At 35.9% G+C, this 20,698-nt stretch overlaps 2 protein-coding genes and 2 pseudogenes across 2 annotated transcripts in view; all 4 read right to left on the reverse strand.

Moving 5' to 3' along the window:
• Positions 1–967: 967 nt before the first annotated feature.
• Positions 968–3,407, reverse strand: LOC118034672 (G-type lectin S-receptor-like serine/threonine-protein kinase LECRK1; annotated as a pseudogene).
• Positions 3,408–4,336: 929 nt separating this feature from the next.
• On the reverse strand, positions 4,337–6,725 carry LOC118034671 (G-type lectin S-receptor-like serine/threonine-protein kinase RLK1). Its single transcript, XM_035040018.2, has 3 exons — positions 6,431–6,725; positions 6,071–6,313; positions 4,337–5,979 (listed from the first exon to the last, which is right to left on the reverse strand). The coding sequence occupies exons 1-3, from the start codon at positions 6,723–6,725 to the stop codon at positions 4,337–4,339; spliced, it is 2,181 nt and encodes a 726-aa protein (XP_034895909.1).
• Positions 6,726–12,779: 6,054 nt separating this feature from the next.
• LOC118034666 (serine/threonine-protein kinase ATG1t) overlaps positions 12,780–20,698 on the reverse strand; it is a 75,634-nt gene continuing 67,715 nt past the window's right edge. The window contains exon 9 of the mRNA XM_073406912.1: positions 12,780–13,302. The gene's annotated coding sequence lies outside the window, so the exon portion shown is untranslated. The remainder of the gene's footprint in view (positions 13,303–20,698) is intronic.
• Positions 12,780–20,698, reverse strand: part of LOC118034667 (serine/threonine-protein kinase ATG1t-like) — a 43,815-nt pseudogene continuing 35,896 nt past the window's right edge.

The raw sequence follows: 20,698 nt of genomic DNA on the forward strand, positions 1-20,698 counted from the left end.
ATTAAAGATATAAAATACTTCAAATATATATATTTTTTGTGTATTCATTTTACTTGTTATTATTATTTTTAATGGAATATTAAAAGTAGTATTTTACAAAGTTAAAATTAAAAATCACTTATTCATTTAGGTTAATTTAGTTTGTTTTCATCTCGATATAACTCCATATATTAGAATTAAACAATTTTATGAACGAAATAGAAAGACATGTGGATTTTAATTTTTATTTAAAATTAATTTTTTTGTTAATTTATTATTTAAAAGTAGCTTTTAAGATTTCATTTGTTTTTAATAGATGGGGGATTATTATATATATATATATATATAAAAGTTGCAACCAGCCTAGCTAGCTTGGGCTTTGGATGGGACATAGGCTGCACCCTATCTGGGAAAGCTTAGGCTTGGAAGCTGGGGTTTAATAAGCCTATGGAACAAATGGACTGTATTTACACAGCCTAAGTATTTCGTTGGATTTCTATGAGTTCAAGACCCTAATACAATTAAGGGTATGTTTTCCATCAGGTGTGTGTGTAGTGTGTATATATATTGTAAATGGAAGATAAAATTAAAACAACATATAAAACATAGAAAAATTTGACAAGAAAAGAAAAAGTTACAGGAATGGATTTTAAATTTGCAGTTATATTTACTTTCAAAGAATAAAACTAGTATTTATATGTGCTGTTTTTTTTTCTCATTCAATTTTCTATGATAATATTTGTTTGTGCGGTTAGATCATGTTTTTTTAAAATTTTCGAAGATTTTTTAGTTTTAAATTATATTTTTAATGTTTTTAAATTATTTTGATATGTTGATATTAAAATTTTTTAAAAATAATAAAAAAATTTATTTTAATATATATATTTTTTTAACAAAACATTTTAAAAAACCATCTCCAACCATAATTTCAAATAAGTTCTGTATATATATTTTTGGTTCTTCACTGGTCAAATTGGAAGCAGAAACAGATAAAAACGCCTCACAAATCACTTCAAATCCACGACCATTTAACACACAAATACATGGTTACATATCACGTATAGATTATGCATAAAACATGAGGCAAATTATTTGGAAACTAAGCGGTGCTACGGAATGGAGCTATAGCTGATGGAGCTGGAATGTCACCGGACCCTTCAAGCATCAAGATCACATTCTTGATACAAGGACGTGAAGCTGGATCATGTTGAACGCACAGCAGTCCAATCTTCACCATTCTTTCCAGTGACTCGAATTCTATATCTTCATCCTTCACAAGCTTATCCAACTGTCCAGCTGCAAAGCATTGATATGCCCAACTGGGAAGATTCATTTCATCTGGTGTTGAGACGTCTACTTTTATACTGCTTCTGCAACAGATGATCTCCAGAAGTACAACTCCGAAGCTGTAGATATCAGCTTTTACCGACATCAAGGCGTTATTCTGCCATTCAGGTGCCATGTGCCCTCGACTCTGTGAGAGTGCCATCGAGCTTCTTATTTCATCTGGATATAATAGCTTTGATAATCCGAAATCGGAGATTTTGGCCATCCAAGAATCATCCATGAGAATGTTTTGAGGGGTTATATTGCAATGGATGATGCAGGCTTGACACTCTTCATGTAGATAGAGTATTCCTCGAGCTATATCTAGAGCAATCCTCACTCTTTCTTTCCAAATGGGGCGCCTCTCAGACTGGAATAAAAGATCGGCAAGGGTGCCGTTTCTCAAGTACTCGTAGACGAGAACCCTCCGAGAGCCCTCCACACAAAAACCAAGCAACCGAACCAAGTTCTGCTCGAAACTTTTTTTCCCCTTCATCTAAAACTTTCTCAAGTCTCTTAACAGCAACAGTTCTGTCACCCCTAGGCATTGTCCCTCTGTAAACTGCACCAATAGAACCCCTGCCCAGCTCTTCCATGAAACCACTTGTAGCTTTCTCAAGCTCACTATAAGAAAATGACCGCAGAGTGAACTCTCCAGCCAAGCTTATGATTCCTGACAGCTTTTCGTAAAGATAAGCTCGATCCCTGTACACGCAGAAAGTAGAGATTGCAATGACAAAACACAAGAAAGTAACAGAGCCGAATGCTATAGCAAGAAACACAAGTAAACTTTTCTTGCTTTCTATGATGATTGTCAGGCTCATTGGAGGTGCAGCAGGAGTTGGTTTCACTTTGAAGAAGGCTATAGATGATTCGTTTACATCTTTTATACCATATCGAATTGGTGCAGTATACTTTTCACACCTCTCATTCATATATAGAGCAACATCACAAAGACAATCTTCCAGGCAAGACAAACCACAATTGTTTTTCTTCTCATCTAGGACAGAGTAAGGATATCGTTCGAACAATATATTCTCTACGGTTATGACATCGTACATTTGCCCTTCTTTGGTGCCTGTGCAAAAACTTTCAGGGACATTCTTGTAGCATCCACTGAATTTCTCACTGGGATCATTGAAAGCAAATCCAGGATAACAGGAACAGTCAGCATTAGTGCCCGTGCCAGAGCAATAACTGTTGAAATCACAGAAGCCACGAACATCGCATTGATTATTCAACGCAGACCACTCAATACGCACACTCCGGCTAGTTTTGTTCTCTAAACAGTGTGAATACAACCTGAAAATCCCATCAGCATCAAGAGTCGCACGAAAGATTGCTGTTTTGTTGTTACAGGGATAAGAACTTCTTGCCAACAAGACTGGTTTTTTAGAGACCGTATCCATGAACAGAAATCCCTGGTGATTGAAATAGAGACTCAACCCCTTTTTGCTGTCTTGATAAGTATCACTGGCCCAGTAAGCATCAACAGATAGACCAGCGCTGTTTGTAGGGTAGGCGACAAGGTTTCCATCTTCCTGCATCGCGATGAAAAACCTTCCACTGGAGTGATTTGAGCTCGACACACTTGAAACCAATTTATCAGGATAAGTAAGATTCTGACCTACTAATATGGTGTCAGTTGGGTAATCAAAGCTTTGCCAAATAATAGAAGAACCATTGTAAAGCACGAAATTACCCGAATCAAGCATTGAAGCTGAAGCTGCGATTTCTGAAACATTAGCAATAAGATTTTCATTGCCCTGCTCAGTTCGAAGAAGCAGCTTACCCTCTTCTGATAAGTGAATTGTAGCATTGAAGGAGACTGGTTCATCATCTCGATTTGCAGTCCAGACGACCGTGTTATTAGGCTGACCCATCATCCATATTCCTACGGCAAATCCATTTCCCTGTGAATAGAAGCCAAACGCAAAATTGCCTGAAGGGGATTGCCATGAATCTAAGTTAGAGATGGGAGATAACTGAGAACCTAAGTGTATTTCACCAAATCGGTTTGGTTGAGTTCTTGCTTCCTCGAAGAGTATAGATAACATTAGAAGCAGAAGCCCTGATACCAAAGCCATGCGGACAGGAGTGTGGTGTAAAGAGCCAAACAGATGCAGAAAAGCTAGCTATTTTTTAGACTATACTGGCTAAATGTTAATGTGATGAAAATTCTAGCAAACTTCAAAACTAAAACCGTGTGAAATGAAAGATTTGTTTGCTATCGGTAGTAATAACACGTCCTAGTGTGGTGCTCCACAAAAGTCTACCAGACGTGTTAAGACCAGTCGGCTGAGAGAAGTCATTGTAAAATTATGATAACGTTGGTGAATGTTTGCAGTTTATTTAGAGTTTTAACACATACAAGTGCATAAATAGGGAGTAAGAATTATGATAGTATTTATATTGTAAAATTCTTATATGCTGTATAAACAGTTTGTATAGAATTAAAATTTATAGTTTATGTAGAACTTTATTTATATAATATTATTAATAGGTCGTCTAGTATTTGAAAATAATGGTTAGCTTTATATATACAATTTCTTAAACAAAATTTCCGCGATACTTCGCTTTCTTTTACTTATCGTAATTTTCAATATTTTCCTTTATAGTTTTCTTTTCTTTTTATTGTTTTACTTTATGTACGTAGTTATTTAATTTGTTGATTCCGTAGCATTACACACCTTCACCTCTTAATCTCTTAAACCAAGTTAATAATTTCTTTCGATTTATGAGGTATTAGAGATTAAATTTCTAAGCTTAATGTCTTCTCATTGGAAAGAAGAAACGAATAACAAGTAAGATATCGATGGAAGAATCCATCAATCCATCAACAACAACATGCTGTAATTAATGTTTCCGTAATAATTATTCAAAAACATTGAATTTGGAGGAGACAGAAACATGTTCTTTACACTACTGCTTCCGTAACTTCTCCTCCCATGAAAAACAACAAATGATTTTTTTTGTTAGAACTACTACAACTACAAGATACAGAATTTTAAAAGTTTTCCTGCCTACAAACTTATGCTGAAGCTGAAGCTGGACGTGGAGGAACAGATACATCGGTAATTCCTTCTAACATCAACACAACAGACTTCATAGAAGGACGGATACCTGGTTCATCTTGAATACACCAAATGCCCACCATAACCATTTTCTCAAAATTCTGCAAGTCTACATCTTTACCAAGATCTAGCTTGTCCAATTCTCTTGCAGTCAAAAGCTCGTATGCCCAATTAGAAAGTTGAACTTCCTCTGGTCTTGATACATTAGTTTCTATATTTCTCCTGCAGAAAACAATTTCCAAGAGCATAACTCCGTAACTGTAAACATCTGCCTTGACTGATATTGGAGTGTTCTTATGCCATTCAGGAGCCAAGTAACCTCGTGTCCCTCTGACTATCGTAAAGGTTCTTGTTTGATCAGGCAGTAGCAATTTTGCTAGCCCGAAATCAGAGATCTTAGCAGTCCAAAAATCATCCATTAGAATGTTTTGAGGCTTTATATCGCAATGGATGATTGGTGCTTCACACTCTTCGTGTAGATATAGGATCCCTCTAGCAATATCTAAAGCAATTTTCACTCTGTGACTCCAATCTGGGATCCTTTCAGTTCGGAAGAGAAGATCTGCAAGGGAACCGTTGCTCATGTATTCGTATACTAGGAGTCTCTGGGAGTCCTCAGTACAGTAACCAAGTAGCCGAACCAAGTTCTTATGATGAGTTTTTCCAATCGAACGCATCTCTGTGAGGAACTCCCTTTCACCTTCACTGACCAGCTTTTCTAGCCTCTTGACTGCAATAACTTTTTTACCTTTGTATAATGTCCCTTTGTAAACTGCTCCAAAAGATCCTTTTCCCAACTCTTCCCTGAAACCCTTGGTTGCATTTTTAAGCTCCCGATATGAAAATGCTCTCAGAGTGAGCTCATGGGCCAAGCCAAGATTTCCGCCTCCCAACCGCATTCTGGCCTTAACAACTCTTGACTTAGAGATGAAAAAAACAGAAACTGCAATGGCAATTGAAGAGCATGTAATGAATGCTACGCTCATAACACAAATGAGCATCACTGTCTTCTTGCTTGTCTTATGGACCACTGGAGGCTTCGTTGCAGTGGCAATGGATCGGTTGCGGCTTTCGACACTCTTCAAACCCACCTTGAAGAAAACCTTTGATGAGTCACCTTCCAGTCTCTTAGCATATTTCACTGGGAACTTCACTTTCTTGCAGTCCCCAGATTCGTACAGCGCACCAGCACAGTTACAGTCCTGCAAACAGGACTTTCTGCAATCTTCTTCTGACATGGAGTTTTTAAAATAAGAAAAGTCATCCCAAGTCATTTTCTCCATATCAGTAATGCTATACGAGGATGTTTCCTCTGCAACTTTGCATAGTTCTTCAGTGTAGTTTCTCTTACACCCATTATATCTCTGGTTGGGATTGACAAAAACAGTGCCAGGAAGACAGCTGCAGTAAGGTTGATTATCGTTCATGGTGCAGTAGCTGTTGAGACCGCAGAAAGACTTCACTTCGCACTGACTTTTTGGTGCATAATGCATAAGAGAATGTAGTGTAGGCACCATTGCTGTCGAAGTTATGAGAATACAATCGAAAAATTCCATCGTACCCAATGTTGCACGGTAGATAGTTGAGCTGTTTTCCGATTCTGAATCAGAGGAAAACACAGGTGTGCCACTGGCCAAGGTGTTGTTAAGGATTAGCAGTTTGCCCGGTATAATTCAAGTACAGATGGGTACCGGAACCAAAAGTGGCAGTGTTCCAATAAGCATCTACTGAAGTGTCTATAGTGTCTATGGGATACAAAACAAGATTCCCATCAGATTGCATTTTAAGATGAAACCTTCCTGTTGAAAAATTGGTTTGTAGATGCACTGGAAAGCAGTTCCCACCCCCTGCATATAGATTCTGGCCTCCTAATATTGTATCTGTAGGAAATTTGAAACTCTCCCAAATGGCATCAGAATGTTCATTGTAGAGCACTAGATTTCCAGAATCAAGCATGCGAGCGTTTTGAAGCTGACTTCTCTATCCTAGCAATGAGCTTCTCTTCACCGGCCTCATTGTTGGCAGAATAAGTTTCTTAAAAAGAAGCTTACCGTTTACGGTCAACTCCAACGTAGCATTTGATGGCACAGGAGGGTCATCTCGGTATGCTGTCCAGGTGATTATATCAGCTGGCTTACACACCAACCAAATTCCCACTATAAAGCCACTGCCCTGTGGGTAGAACCCAAAGGCAAATGTGCCAGAAGGGGAGCGCCATGAAGTTGGTTGGATGTTGGTGGAGATTGAAGAACCTAATCTTATCAAGGTCGAGTGGTTTTGCTGGGAATTTGCAGGCTTGTAAATACAAATTACCAACAAAAACAAAGAAGCATAAGCGAAAGCCATTAGATGAAGTATGAAAGATAGATGATATTGTTGTCATAATGACTTTAAAGTTCAAGAAGCAAAATGCTAAAGCTATGGCTTGACCATTGTTTCTTCCTTGGGGTACGACTATTAATCTAAGATTTTTGTGAAACTAGGCCCAACCCTGGTAGACTTGACTTGCATTCAACTACCAACAAATATCATAAAATTTTTTATGTTTAGAGAATAATTGTAGTATTTTATTAGTTATTTTTTAAATTTATTTAAAATAATTTGACAGACACCAAGAAAAATAAAATAAAATTTATGTCTCATTAAAAATAATAAAAATAACTGAAAAAAAAGAAAGCTGCGTAAGCGAAAGCCATAAGATGAAGTATGGAAGATAGATGATATATTGGTGTCCTTGTCACTGCTCGATCACAAGTCTCGAATGACTATAAATTACAACAAGGAAAATGCTAAAGCTAGCACAACCCAAAGGCAAAAGGCTGGTTTTTTTTATAGCTTTTGGATATTAAAAAAATTATTTTAATATATTTTCAAAGCTAAAATATTTTTGAAAAACACCTTAAACCACTAGAGACAGCAAGGTACGTAAAAGACATAAATTTCTTCACCTGTGATGTAAGAAGAAGAGGTTGCACATATGACTTTAATTACTGCAGAAAGATTTTCAACACAAAAGAGATAAGGATAATTGAATTGAGCAAGACTGATTGAAAGCGGTTGAGAAAGTTGTCTATGTTCCCTATTTCCTCCACAAATGGTATAACAGAAAACTGACTTGTGTTGAAGCAAACAACACGGCTTATTGACAAAATAAAAAACTGTCCCTTTCTGACATGTATGGTCTCAAAAAAAGTCTTTTATATAGTTGATTTTCCAGTATTGATTGACTAACAATAGTGTTTGAGGACTCTGTGCCTTGCGTGTAGGCCCCTGCCACTAACTTAAGCCACACAGTTTTCTTTCTCTTCTGCCTTGTGAGAGATGTAATTTGAGAACATACATATCAGCAGGATAGTTCCTGCTACGAGGAAGCTACTGGGAGCTCTCACAAGGTTTTACTTACAAATTGCTTAACCAGTAATACGAGCATGAGAAGACAAGGGATGTATGAAACTTTGTTTCCCTTTTACTGGTTAAGTTGAAGATAGCCAAATAACTACATTGCCCATGGAATTTTAACATCTCAAGTTTAATAGATTTTTTTAAATTTTATAGTGATATATTTTTTTAAATTAACATGAATGTACGGGTTAGTTTGTACGTATCTTAACTAATCTCACATGTCTTGAAATTTAATAAATTCTTAAATTTTCTCAACTTACTCACAATTTTTTATGAGGTTATACTGCACTACCGAATAAACTTAGTGCATTTACTTAACATCTTCCATTAGAAATAGAATCAGCAATTCATTCCCTCCTTGTTTGTTCAATGCAAAGACAATGTCAACCTCCTTACAATTAATTATTTATGTGTGACAACATATAATTAGAAAATTTCGTCAACAGAATAAAAAGATATGTGACTTTTATAAATTTAATCATTTATGTGTGACAGCATGTAATATCAGAATTAGACAATTTCATCAACAAAATAGAAAGATATGTGACTTTTAATTTTTATTTAAAATTGATTTTTTAAGTTAATTTATTGTTTTAAAAATAATTTTTAAGTTTATATTTATATTTTTCACTTTGCATATATGATATAATTTTTTCCCCTAATCTTACTCATCTTTATATTAAAGTGACATTTAAATCAAATGAAAAGGAAATAATATATTAGTTTTAAATTACCATGCAATAAATTACACAAATCACTAGCCATGTATTTCTTCAAATTTCCTAGTATTTGACATATGGTTTATTTTTAAAATAATCGGAGAGGTAAATTTTATCTTGAGTTTCACAAATTGATATAGAATTGTTAACCCATATCTGATTTTATTGTTCACTTGAGAATTAAAACCTAAGACTAAGGCCCCGTTTGTTTGCTGAAAAGTAGTTTCCTTTGAAAAAGTGAATTCCGGGAAAAGTGAATTCCGAGAAAGTATTTTTCAGTTGAAAAACATTTTCCAGTGTTTGGTTATGTCATGGAAAATAAGCTGGAAAAATAACTTATTAATATTTTAATTTTTTCTCAAGTTTATTAAAATAATGAGGAACACATCTTACAAATTAAAAAAGTTGAATGAGAATGAAATTGAAAAAACAATTTCATAAATTATCTCAAATAAAATAAATAATAATCAAAATAATAGAGATCAAATCTAAAATTTTTTTAAAAAAATGAAAGATGAAAGAAATTAAAATAATAACAATCATATATTTCATAAATTATTTCAAATAAAATAAGTAACAATCAAAAGAATGAGGATCAAATTTGATAGATAAAAAATTTCAATTAAAAAAATGATAAGGAAAAAGCAAATAGCAATTATAAAAAATAAAGACCAAAGTTAATATAAAAATAAAAATTTTAAGAGATGAAATTGAAAAATAAATAGTCAAAACAAAATTTATATAACAATTAAAAGTTTGAGGATCAAATTTGATATAATCAGCAAAATAATCACATTTCTAAATTTTTCACAACTTTTGAAAAGTGTTTTTGTAATGTTTTGAAATAAAATGAGTAGGAAAAGGCAACCAAGCCCTTGGTGGTTTAGAAGTAAGTATAATTAAATGAGGGGTAGTGTGGTAATTAGATAAACATTAATAAATATAAATAGAAGAAAAAAAAAGAAAAAAATGGGATCTGAAAATTAGAGAGCAGAACCGGCAGGAGTGAAGTGAGAAAGAAGAAGACGAAGAGAAAGGAGGGGAAAGTAAGGGGAAAAAGGAAAGGAATTTGAGGAAATAAGTAAAAAGGTAAGATTATATATAAATATGTGTTAATTAAGCTTTAATTTTGGTTTTGATGAATGTTAGGGTTATGAAGTTTGTGTTTTGGTTTTAATTGATGAATTAAATTGAATGTTAGGGGTTGATTATTGTGGGTGTTTGATTATTTGGATGATTTTGAGAGATTGAATTGAAAGATTGATGATTTTTAGTTATGATTTTATTTGAATGGTGAATTTTGAGTTAAAAATCAGGAGAGAACAGTAGGTTTCTGCTAAAATCCTGGACTGGAGGTTGAAGATGACGAAAATTCAATTTGATCCCTTAATTTGTGAAAATTACAGTTTAGTCCCCAAACTTTGGAAAATTACAAATTGGTCCCTGGAGCATATTCCGAGATTCTGAACAGTATAACATATGAATTATGGGCAAAATTACTGTATAAGTTGTATTTTTCATGAAAAATATAAGAAAGTTTCTACATATATTTTGGGATTTAATAACTGATTTATCAAAAGCCTTTAGAATTTGATTAATATTTTAGATTTTTAAATCACTTCAAACCGCAAAGCAGCTTACCTCAGGTAGGGTGCGCTAGGAGTGCTAATACCTTCCCTAGCCACAATCAGTCACTTACCCATGAATCTTTGACAACGACCAGTAAATCCAGGTTTCCTAGTAACCTTCAATAAATACTAGGTGGCGACTCCCAAGAACCAAATCAAGCAAACAAACGAAAAATCGACAGTCGATCGCCGCGCGGGGTGACGTGCGACAGTAATAGTAATAATAATATTAATAGTAATAATAATAATAATAATAATAATAGTAATACTCAGTACGTGGCGTTGTTATACCTGAGAATGATCTAAAAGATCGGATCACAAGTTTCAGCCTATATACTGAGTTTATGAAAAGATCAAAGAGATATATTATATAATATAAACAGATTTCTGATGCGAATGAACAAGGCAAGACCAACAGTGTCAGGATCCTTGATCAAACATAGAGCATACTTAATGTACATAAAATATAACAAGAATGTAAATAATAATAATAGTAGTAGTAGTAGTAGTAAAGAAGAAGAGGAAGAAGTTAATGAGAACTTTGAGATGGAAGATTAATGTAAGGATTAAACAATGATAAAAACAAATGTCAAGGTTAAAGGATCCACTAATGGTACTTGAAACAAGTATAATATAAACTCTTATTACTCAAATCAATCCTAGAAAGTAGGCGTGAACTTGTAAAAATGAATGCACGTGTCCTGAAGCTGACAACATGTCTTATGCACAAAATTAAAAAACTGTTCCTTTCTCAGATGGTCTCAATAAAGGCTTCATTTTCCAGTTAGATAACTATGTGCATTGCATGTAGGCTTCATTTTCCTTTCGGTTTAGACAACAAGATGAGCCTCTTCCAGGCAACAAAAACAAACACAAACACCAGACACATTTTCACGGTGCATGTAAACCTCCAACCAAGAAAATGTTCTATTTCTCGCCAGTATATCAAGACGCATAGACAATTTCCCAAGCCATCTCCTCTTGCCTCTTTTAATTTGTACAAGTTACTGCGTCATCCTTCCGAATGACAAATAAAAAAAAATAATTTTTAAAAATAAAAAAAAAATTATTTTAATATATTTCTTTTAAAAATATTTTTAAAAATAATACCTACCACAACCTTAAATAACCTCTCAATTCATGAACAGGAAGTCTCCACATACCGTTGTGGCAAGCAAGATTCAATGGCCTCTCAATTCATGAACAAAGTCTCCACATACCGTTGTGGAAAGCAAGATTCAATGGCCTCTCAATTCATGAACAGGAAGTGGAGAGCAAGATTCAATGGCCTCTCAATTCATGAACAAGTCTCCACATACTGTTGTGGAAAGCAAGATTCAATGGCCTCTCAATTCATGAACAGGAAGTCTCCACATACCGTTGTGGAAAGCAAGATTCAATGGCCTCTCAATTCATGAACAGGAAGTCTCCACATACTGTTGTGGAAAGCAAGATTCAATGGCCACAAGTCAGTCCCAGAAAGTAGATGTGAAGTTGGAAAAGCACCTGTCTGAAGCTGACATCACGTCTGATGCACAAAATTAAAAACCTCAGATGATCCCAACAGAGGCTTAATTTTTCAATGGCTGACGTCGTATCAGTAGCTGAGCATATAAAATAAAGAGTTAGAAGTGATAGAATTTCTACATCCATAAAAAAAAAAAGACTTCAACAGAAAGAAAAAAAAATGAGGTCGACCATGTTAGCTTTTTAATTAAGTTACTCTCTTAATTATCGCAAATATTGTCCCAATTCCATTTAAAAAAAAATAGATTTAAAAGATTGTATTTGGTTAAAATCGATAAATTTTTACAAGTAAAATAAATGAAAAGTAAGTTTTTATTAACAAAAAAGATTATTTTAGTTTCTACAAAAAAAAAAAAAAACAATTATGTATTGAACCCAATACAAAACCAAAAGCTATTTCACTAATGCAATTTTTTTTTCTCTGATTAGACAAAATGTGAAAGCTACACAATACCAAACGCTATTAATGTTAATAACAACTGCTCCTGTTTGTTCTTCAGCGCAAATGTGAAATAATATAACATAAACGACAAATCAGAACTACACGTTGCATAAACAGAAAAATGTAACTCCTACCATGTGTTTAAACATCAATTTCATGATACCTTTCGGTTTAGACAACAAGATGAGCCTCTTCCAGGCAACAAAAACAAACACAAACACCAGACACATTTTCACGGTGCATGTAAACCTTCAACCAAGAAAATGTTCTATTTCTCGCCAGTATATCAAAAACGCATAGACAATTTCCCAAGCCATCTCCTCTTGCCTCTTTTAATTTGTGCAAGTTACTGCGTCATCCTTCCGAATGACATTAAATTTTCAGGACAATATTAATATAATTCCAAGCAAATCCAAACTAAAACACTAAGAACCCTGGACAATGAGCAATGTATCAGGAGATAATCTGCCGACACACTTCATCAAGTTTTCAGTTTCATCTTCTTTATGTCAATAACAACTTAAAATAACTCATTACAGCATCACTAACACAGTTTATCATTAACCGGCACAAATTCTGAACCACCGACGGCCAACCCACCATTAAGATCTAGTCAGGTCATCTCTGTAACTACATCCCAAAAACAAAGTCCAATACATTTGTTAATAACAGCTATAAAGAATTCTTCCAAATGCCGTCATAACATATTTTTGAAAAGCTTTTCAGGAAAAAAAAAAAATGACTTGATACATAAGAGTATACACAATGAACTGCTGCTCAACAAGCTTTAGCACTCCAAAGGCACTGAAACTTGTTAGTTACAATACACAAAATACTTCTAGACAAATGCCATTTTTAATTAGAGCATTACCAAGGAAATGTAACACCAAGCAAGCACAGTGTGCCAACAGAAATGGTGAAACAAGGAAAAAAACGAAAAAAATAAACTCAGACAGGCCACTTCAATTAGTTGAACTGCATTCCACAGCCATTTAAATCTTCAACCTATAAATATTCCAGGACCATTGCTATGATCTTGTAGCAGATGGCACAGAGAGATAGCTCTTCCCTTGTAAAATGATGAATATAACTTTGATCTGGGATGATAGTGAAGCAAAAGCAAAGGGGCTATCTGTGGTAAAACAATTATGACATATAAGATTGGCATAGCAGACATGAGAGTAGAACATTGGAGAGTGTTAAACCTATTTGTTGTAACCCATTTTTGGTCCCCATAAAAAATAAAATAAATAGCCAAAAGAGGTTAGAAAAAATAACAGGAGGCAGAAGCGCTCAGAAAACAGTCAGAAAATTGGTCAAGGAATTTTAAAAATACAAGGATTGAATTTTTGACAAATATTCTTAAAGGATGAAAGCCCTATTGAGAAGGAAAATTTGAATTTTGAGGAGAAAAGCCCAAATTTAGATGTTTATGGATTTAATTGGATTTTTATTTGAATTTATAGAAGATTTGATTGCAAGAAAAATTGATTTTTAAGTCAATTTGGGCTTTAATTAGAAGAAATTTAAGTTCTGGGGCCAAAATATATTTTTTAGGAATTTATTGGGTCAAATCAGGGGTTTAATTGCATAAATATTGAAGTTTAAGGGCCAATTAGGGATTTAATTAAGAAAATCCGAAACCAGGGACCAAATTGGAAGAGGCGCGTAAATGGAGGGGCTGCAATTATTCGGTTCAGGGGCCTAATTGAAGAAATTGAAAGTTTATTAATCAATTGAGGGCTAAATTGCATAAATCAGAGGCCAAGGACCAAAGTGAAAAAGGCGGCCAACAATAGGGGCGAGGACCGAATTTGGAGGGCTGATTTGAAGTTTGGCCCATTTAAATGAAACGGCGCGTTTTATCCAAAACGACGCCGTTTCATATATAAAAAAAAAAAAAAAAAAAGGAAGACCAGAACGGTGTCGCCGTACGCGAGCCACGCCACCGCAGCTCCACCAGCGACCGCCTCCACGCCAGGCACCCATTTCTTCTCCCCTGCATTCTTTTCGTGGCAGCCTTGCCTCCTGCATGTTGCATGCAGGAGGCGGGGGGGAGAAAAATAATTCTCCCCCCCCCCCCCGCTGGGCTGCTAACGCTGGGCCAGCTCGATGCTGGCCCAGCCCCTGCACGTCTGGGCCGGTTCTGGCCCAGACTGAAGAAGAATTTTCGGTTGGGCCGAGTTCGGCCCAACCTTTCCTTGTTGAGCTGAGTCCGGCCCGTTTATTTGGGCCGGCCCAGCCCGAATTGTTTTTTATATTATATATATTATATATTATAATATGTTATAATATATGTGTGTATATATGTATATATATATATAAAATATAATAATGATAAAAAAATATTTTGAAAAATGATAAAAAAATATTGTTGATTTTTCTGCATATTTTTGTCAAAGTGGTTTAATGTTGGTTTGTATTTTTATATCGTAAAGATGCAAAACCAGTGTTAAAAATACCCGGTTTTCGTCAAAATATCAAAGATTTTCAGAATAAAAAAATGTTTTTGCTTTCAAAAAAATTCTATGTATATATAAATATTATAACATCATATTTTTCACATAACAAAGAAAATTTTCAAAACAATATATGTATTAGCATGCATTTTGGCTTTAATAACCAGTTTATTCAAGCCATGAAAACTAGGCCAATATTTCAAAAATTCTAAAAAAATCTTTTTGTTTTCTTTTAGTATTTGGGATTACGAATTTATACGTAAACGTATTCCTAAATATTATTAATAAAATTTTGGTATGGACGTTAGAAACGGTTAGGATTTTTTACCCGATAAGATAAAGATCTCCTTATCCGAGGAGGATTTTTCTTGAACCATAAACAGACCAACAACTAGGAAAACACCATAACACCTTAGTTTTTTTTTTTATCAGACAATAAAACAATGCAGCTTACCTTAGGTAGGGCGTATTTGGGGTGCTAATACCTTCCCTTTACGCAACCAGTCTCCGTACCCGATCTCTGAGACCAGTTAGGGTTCCTAGTGACCAAAATACTAGGTGGCGACTCCAAAAAATAAAAAATAAAAAAAATTCGCCAATCGAACCCGCAAATCGCAAATATTTGTTTTTGGGGTGCGACAGAATGGCAACTCCACTGGGGACCTTGTAGACTAAGCTTTGTTTTTGTCTGATTTGTTTGTGTTTTCGTGTGTTTATTGTTAATATGCCTTTCCGTTTATTTACATATTGGTTTTTTTTATTTTACGCGTATTACTTATGCATTGTATAAAATTGTCTTATGCATCACTTGCTTTTATTTTTGAGAAGCACACACAAGCCTTAAGTTAAGTGGGGAATTAGCGATTTACCCTAAGACTATCGGTCAGGGTTTAAATGCGTGAAACACCCAACTCATATCCGAGTGCCTGCTTGGTAATGGCGGACATACGTGTCTTAGCTATTCCTTGCAAAGCCCCCATACTGTCTTTACGAAGAACGTCACTGGGCAGATATGAGAACCTTCAAGACTAGATAGAAAGAAAACTACCCACTCTCACTTATTAAATAGAGCTTGTCCTTAGGTTATGTATCTTTTTTGCAATATCGTGCATCACTTATGCATCACATTTTCGTCACGCATTTTTTTTTTTATAAATTATCATATGCATTCCAGATCGTGAAACATAGGTCCCACACCCAGAGTCCATCAAACCCGTTTAAGATCAAGAATGGAGAATGAAGAGAGGGCCATCCTAGAATCCCGCTACCAGACCGAGTTGGAATCTGTGAAAAATGAAGTTTCTCGACTGACCAATCTACTGGAGCAACTTTTAAGAGCCAAGAACGGGGAGGGAACATCTACCCAACCACCTATAGGAGCACCGTCAGTTCATGTCCCGAGGGTATCTCCGAACTTGGGGGCAGATTCAGTGACGGGGCAGCACTTTGCGCCTACCATTCCCATTCAGCCCCCTCAAGCTCACATCTCTGTAGATGGGCCTTCTGATAATAGGTCCACCAGATTTATGAACGATGACAAGATATCGGCCTTGGAAGAAAGGTTAAGAGCAATCGAGGGAAATGACTGGTTTGACCCCATGCGAGCGTCTGAAATATGCTTGGTACCAAACATCACGGTACCAAAAGATTTTAGGATACCGGAGTTTATAAAGTACACTGGGTTGGAATGCCCAAACACTCACCTTCGATCTTATTACAATAAGATGGCTGAGGTGATTCATGACGATAAGTTACTGATCTACTTTTTCCAAGACAGTCTATCGGGGTCGGCGCTAAGTTGGTACATGAGGCTGGATAATGCCAAGATCAAGAAATTGAAGGATTTAGTTGAGGCTTTCCTTAAGCAATACAAGTTCAATTTGGAAATTGCTCCAGATCGAACAAGCCTTATGTCAATGGAAAAGAGAAGCCAAGAGTCAGTAAGGGCTTATGCGCAAAGATGGAGGGACGAGGCCACACATGTGCAACCCCCTTTGATAGAAACGGAGATGGTGACTTTGTTCGCCAATACATTCAAGGCGCCCTACTATGAGCATTTAATGGGTAGCTCATCTCAACATTTCTATGATGCTGTACGCATAGCGGAAAGAATAGAGCAAGGGATTAAAGCTGGACGCATAATTGAACCATTGGAGACAAAGTGTTTTTTCGGAAGAAAATTGAAAGGTCCCGTTAACAACTTTGAAGGTGGGTCCAATGACAAGATAACGGATTCATATAACCCACAAATACCTACCTCTCATGTGGCCCACATAAACTTTAACAAACCTTTTTCCCCTAATCGAGCAAATGGCCAGTCAAACACCCAAAACAACCACCAAAGACCAAACACAAGATACATTTCAGAACAACTACCGCCATTACCCATGCCTCTGAAGGACATATATGCCAAACTACTGAGCATTGGACAAATAGCTCCTATCCCTACATTACCACTACAGCCACCATTCCCCATCTGGTTTAAGCCCGAGTTGACTTGCGAGTACCATGCTGGTATTCCCGGGCATTGTCTTGAAACGTGCTATGGTTTCAAGAACAAGTTGTTGAAGCTCATCAAGATAGGATGGGTGTCATTTGAAGACACACCCAATATCAGTTCAAATTCATTGCCTGGTCATGACAAAAGTGATAGGGGATAAAGGGTTGGAAAACCTTGGTCAAGAATCGTCAATAATGAAGAAGGCGAGATCGAAGGAGAAGACAAGGAAACGCAAGTGGGGAAGGAAGATGAAGCATTGCCTCGGTTGACTTTCCACACACTAGAAGAAGTTTCAGAACGGGTTGACCCAAGAACTTCTCGTAGTTTTCAAAATGTAAAACAACTTTATTTGCCTTAGCATGTTTTTGTCATTTGCTTTTGTCATTGCTTTTATTTTCTCTAGTGGGCAATCAGGGCTCATGATGTCAGCCAGATTTTGTGTTTGTCTTTGAGCCTACCTTTTCTTTAAATAAATGATGAGTTTATGCATTTTTTGAACAAGTTTGAGTGGTTACAAAGAAAGTATCATAAAATGGTTTAATATGAAATTTAAGAAAAGCTAACCCTAAAGTACAACCCTATCATTGATAGCATAATGAATTGCATGGATAAATGTTTAAGTGGTCACTTTATAATTGTCTTTTAAAGAATAGAGTCTATATGCATTTTGAAAAAAAAAATCATTATCTCTTCATTCACTAAAAAAGTTTATCACTAGCTGAATGAATTACTTCTCTATATAAAAGCCCAGACTAGGATCGCACCCCTATACTGGGGGCAAGACGAGATGTTTTATGAAAAGTTTTACGTGTTTAAAATTGGATGAAAGCCTATAGATTTGAAAACCAAGCTAAAGCATTTGACAAAAGCATGACAAAGAGGCAAATACAAGTCATACATTTTGAGAAAAGGACTACTTGAAGAAAGTCAAAGACTTCTTCTCCAAAAATATGATAGGCAACACGAGAGATAAATCCAGCATACGACTTTAAAAGCAAGTTCATGTTAAGAGGGAGTCTCATGAACTAGAAGAAGAGGTTGGGACCTATGTTTCAAAACCAGGTATAAATGCATGCATTGCATCTAATCATAAATCATTGCATATATGTTTTTTTTGGATCGTTACAGGAGGAGATCTTAGCGCATTCCAACAAGATTATGGACGAAGAAAGAATCATTGAGTTGATTCTAGAACAACAAGAAGAGAAGATAATGGTTTTCAAACCCTGCCAGCAGGAAGAACAACATCAATAGCATTCGGTAAAAAGGAATCGCCAAATGGGATTCCAAGTTGTTGAGATCGACAGAAGGGATCTCGTATTTCGATGGAGGTCGCCAGAAGGGACCTCAAATTTCAGCTTTTTTATAAAAGGAATCGCCAGATTTGATTCCAAGTTGTTGAGATCGCCAGAAGGGATCTCGTATTTCGATGGAGGTCGCCAGAAGGGACCTCATATTTCAGCTTTGAATAAAAGGAATCACCAGATGGGATTCCAAGTTGTTTGAGATCGCCAGAAGGGGTCTCGTTTTCGATATTCATCAATGGAGGTCGCCAGAAGGGACCTCAAATTTTAGCTTTGGTATAAAAGGAATCGCCAGATGGGATTCCAAGTTGTTTGGCTAAAGGAGATCGCCAGAAGGGATCTCATATTTCGATGAAGGTCGCCAGAAGGAACCTAATATTTCAGCTTTGAATAAAAGGAATCGCCAGATGGGATTCCAAGTTATTTGAGATCGCCAGAAGGGATCTCGTACTTCGACATTCATCAAGGAAGGTCGCCAGAAGGGACCTCATATTGAAACCATTTCTTAGAAAAGCATGGAGTTTACTAAGAATTCTTCCCCCTGGGTAGGTCACCCATACAATGAGACCATTATTCCCCCTGAGTAGGTCACCCATACAATGAGACCATCATTTTTCTCGGGTAGGTCACCCATACAATGAGACCATCATTTTTCTTGGGTAGGTCACCCATACAATGAGACCATACAATGAGACCATTATTTTTCTTAGGTAGGTCACCCATACAATGAGACCATTATTTTTCTCGGGTAGGTCACCCATACAATGAGACCATCATTTTTCTCGGGTAGGTCACCCATACAATGAGACCATTATTTTTCTGGGTCACCCATACAATGAGACCATTCTTCATCTTTTTTTTACCTGGGTAGGTCACCCATAATAATGAGGCCATTCTTCCCCCTGGGTTGGTCACCCAAAGAATGAGACCACTCTTTCCCTTTTCCACTCGGGCTGGTCACCCATCATAATGAGACCACACACACATTTTTTTTGTATTGGTTATGGGTAAAGGAATCGCCAGATGGGTTTAAAGGTTAAAGGAGATCACCAGATGGGATCTCGGATGGATTTCCATGTTGATCAAACTAAAGTAAGAATTCAGAGGATCACCGGACAAGGATCTCGGGATGACTAAGTTTTGATAATAGTTTTTGGGCTAAGGAGGATTGTTGTAAAAGACAAAGTTTCAGATCATTTAAGCTCCGACCAGATCAGTTTCAGGATTGTTGTTTTGGGTTTATCTTTATAACACTTACTGCGCAAAATCCATGCTCCGTAAGTATTATAAAAAGGGGGCATCTGTTGTAACCCATTTTTGGGTCCCCATGAAAAATAAAATAAATAGCCAAAAGAGGTTAGAAAAAATAACAGGAGGCAGAAGCGCTCAGAAAACAGTCAGAAAAATGGTCAAGGAATTTTAAAAATACAAGGATTGAATTTTTGACAAATATTCTTAAAGGATGAAAGCCCTATGGAGAAGGAAAATTTGAATTTTGAGGAGAAAATCAGGGGTTTAATTGCATAAATATTGAAGTTTAAGGGCCAATTAGGGATTTAATTAAGAAAATCCAAAACCAGGGACCAAATTGGAAGAGGCGCGTAAATGGAGGGGCTGCAATTATTCGGTTCAGGGGCCTAATTGAAGAAATTGAAAGTTTATTAATCAATTGAGGGCTAAATTGCATAAATCAGAGGCCAAGGTGACACGACCAAAAGATTGATGTCTTTTCCCAAGTGCAGGAGTGTCGAAGTAATAAATAACCCGGCAAGACCGGGGTCGAACCACAGAGAGGTTAATTGTATAAATTATAAATAACAATACAACAACAACAACAATAACAACAATAATAACAATAATAATACTCAGTACGTGGCGTTGTTATACCTGAGAATGATCTAAAAGATCGGGTCACAGGTTTCCAGCCTATATACTGAGTTTATGAAAAGATCAAAGATATATATTATATAATATAGACAGAATGTAAATAATAACAATAATAATAATAATAAAAGCAGAAGATGAAGAAATTAATGAGAACTTTGAGATGAAAGATTAACGTAAGGATTAAACAATGATAAAAACAAATGTCAAGGTTAGAGGATCCACTAATGGTACTTCAAACAAGTATAATATAAACTCTTATTACTCAATTGGAAACCACACATAAAGGAGGTTCCAATCAGATTATAAATTGTTAACATGATTACATTAATTATCTTATTCGAATAAAGCTAATACTTGTAAATGTTGGCAGGCATTCATGATTATAACTTATGTTAACAACAAATCAAGTTCCTTTCATAGCTCAGGTGTCGGTTAAACCCTACAGTATGGG

This window comes from Populus alba, chromosome 19 (genome assembly GCF_005239225.2).
Source record: "Populus alba chromosome 19, ASM523922v2, whole genome shotgun sequence".
Classification (NCBI taxonomy): Eukaryota; Viridiplantae; Streptophyta; class Magnoliopsida; order Malpighiales; family Salicaceae; genus Populus; species Populus alba.

What these genes read in the sequence shown, in the direction of transcription:
- LOC118034671 (XM_035040018.2), bottom strand. Translation starts at nt 6,725, where the DNA reads ATGGCTTTCGCTTATGCTTCTTTGTTTTTGTTGGTAATTTGTATTTAC. An exon ending in GTTGGAGTTGACCGTAAACG is followed by an intron (nt 6,314 to 6,430) that starts GTAAGCTTCTTT and finishes CTGGAAATCTAG; the next exon opens with TGCTCTACAATGAACATTCT. An exon ending in CACTGCCACTTTTGGTTCCG is followed by an intron (nt 5,980 to 6,070) that starts GTACCCATCTGT and finishes CCTCTGATTCAG; the next exon opens with AATCGGAAAACAGCTCAACT.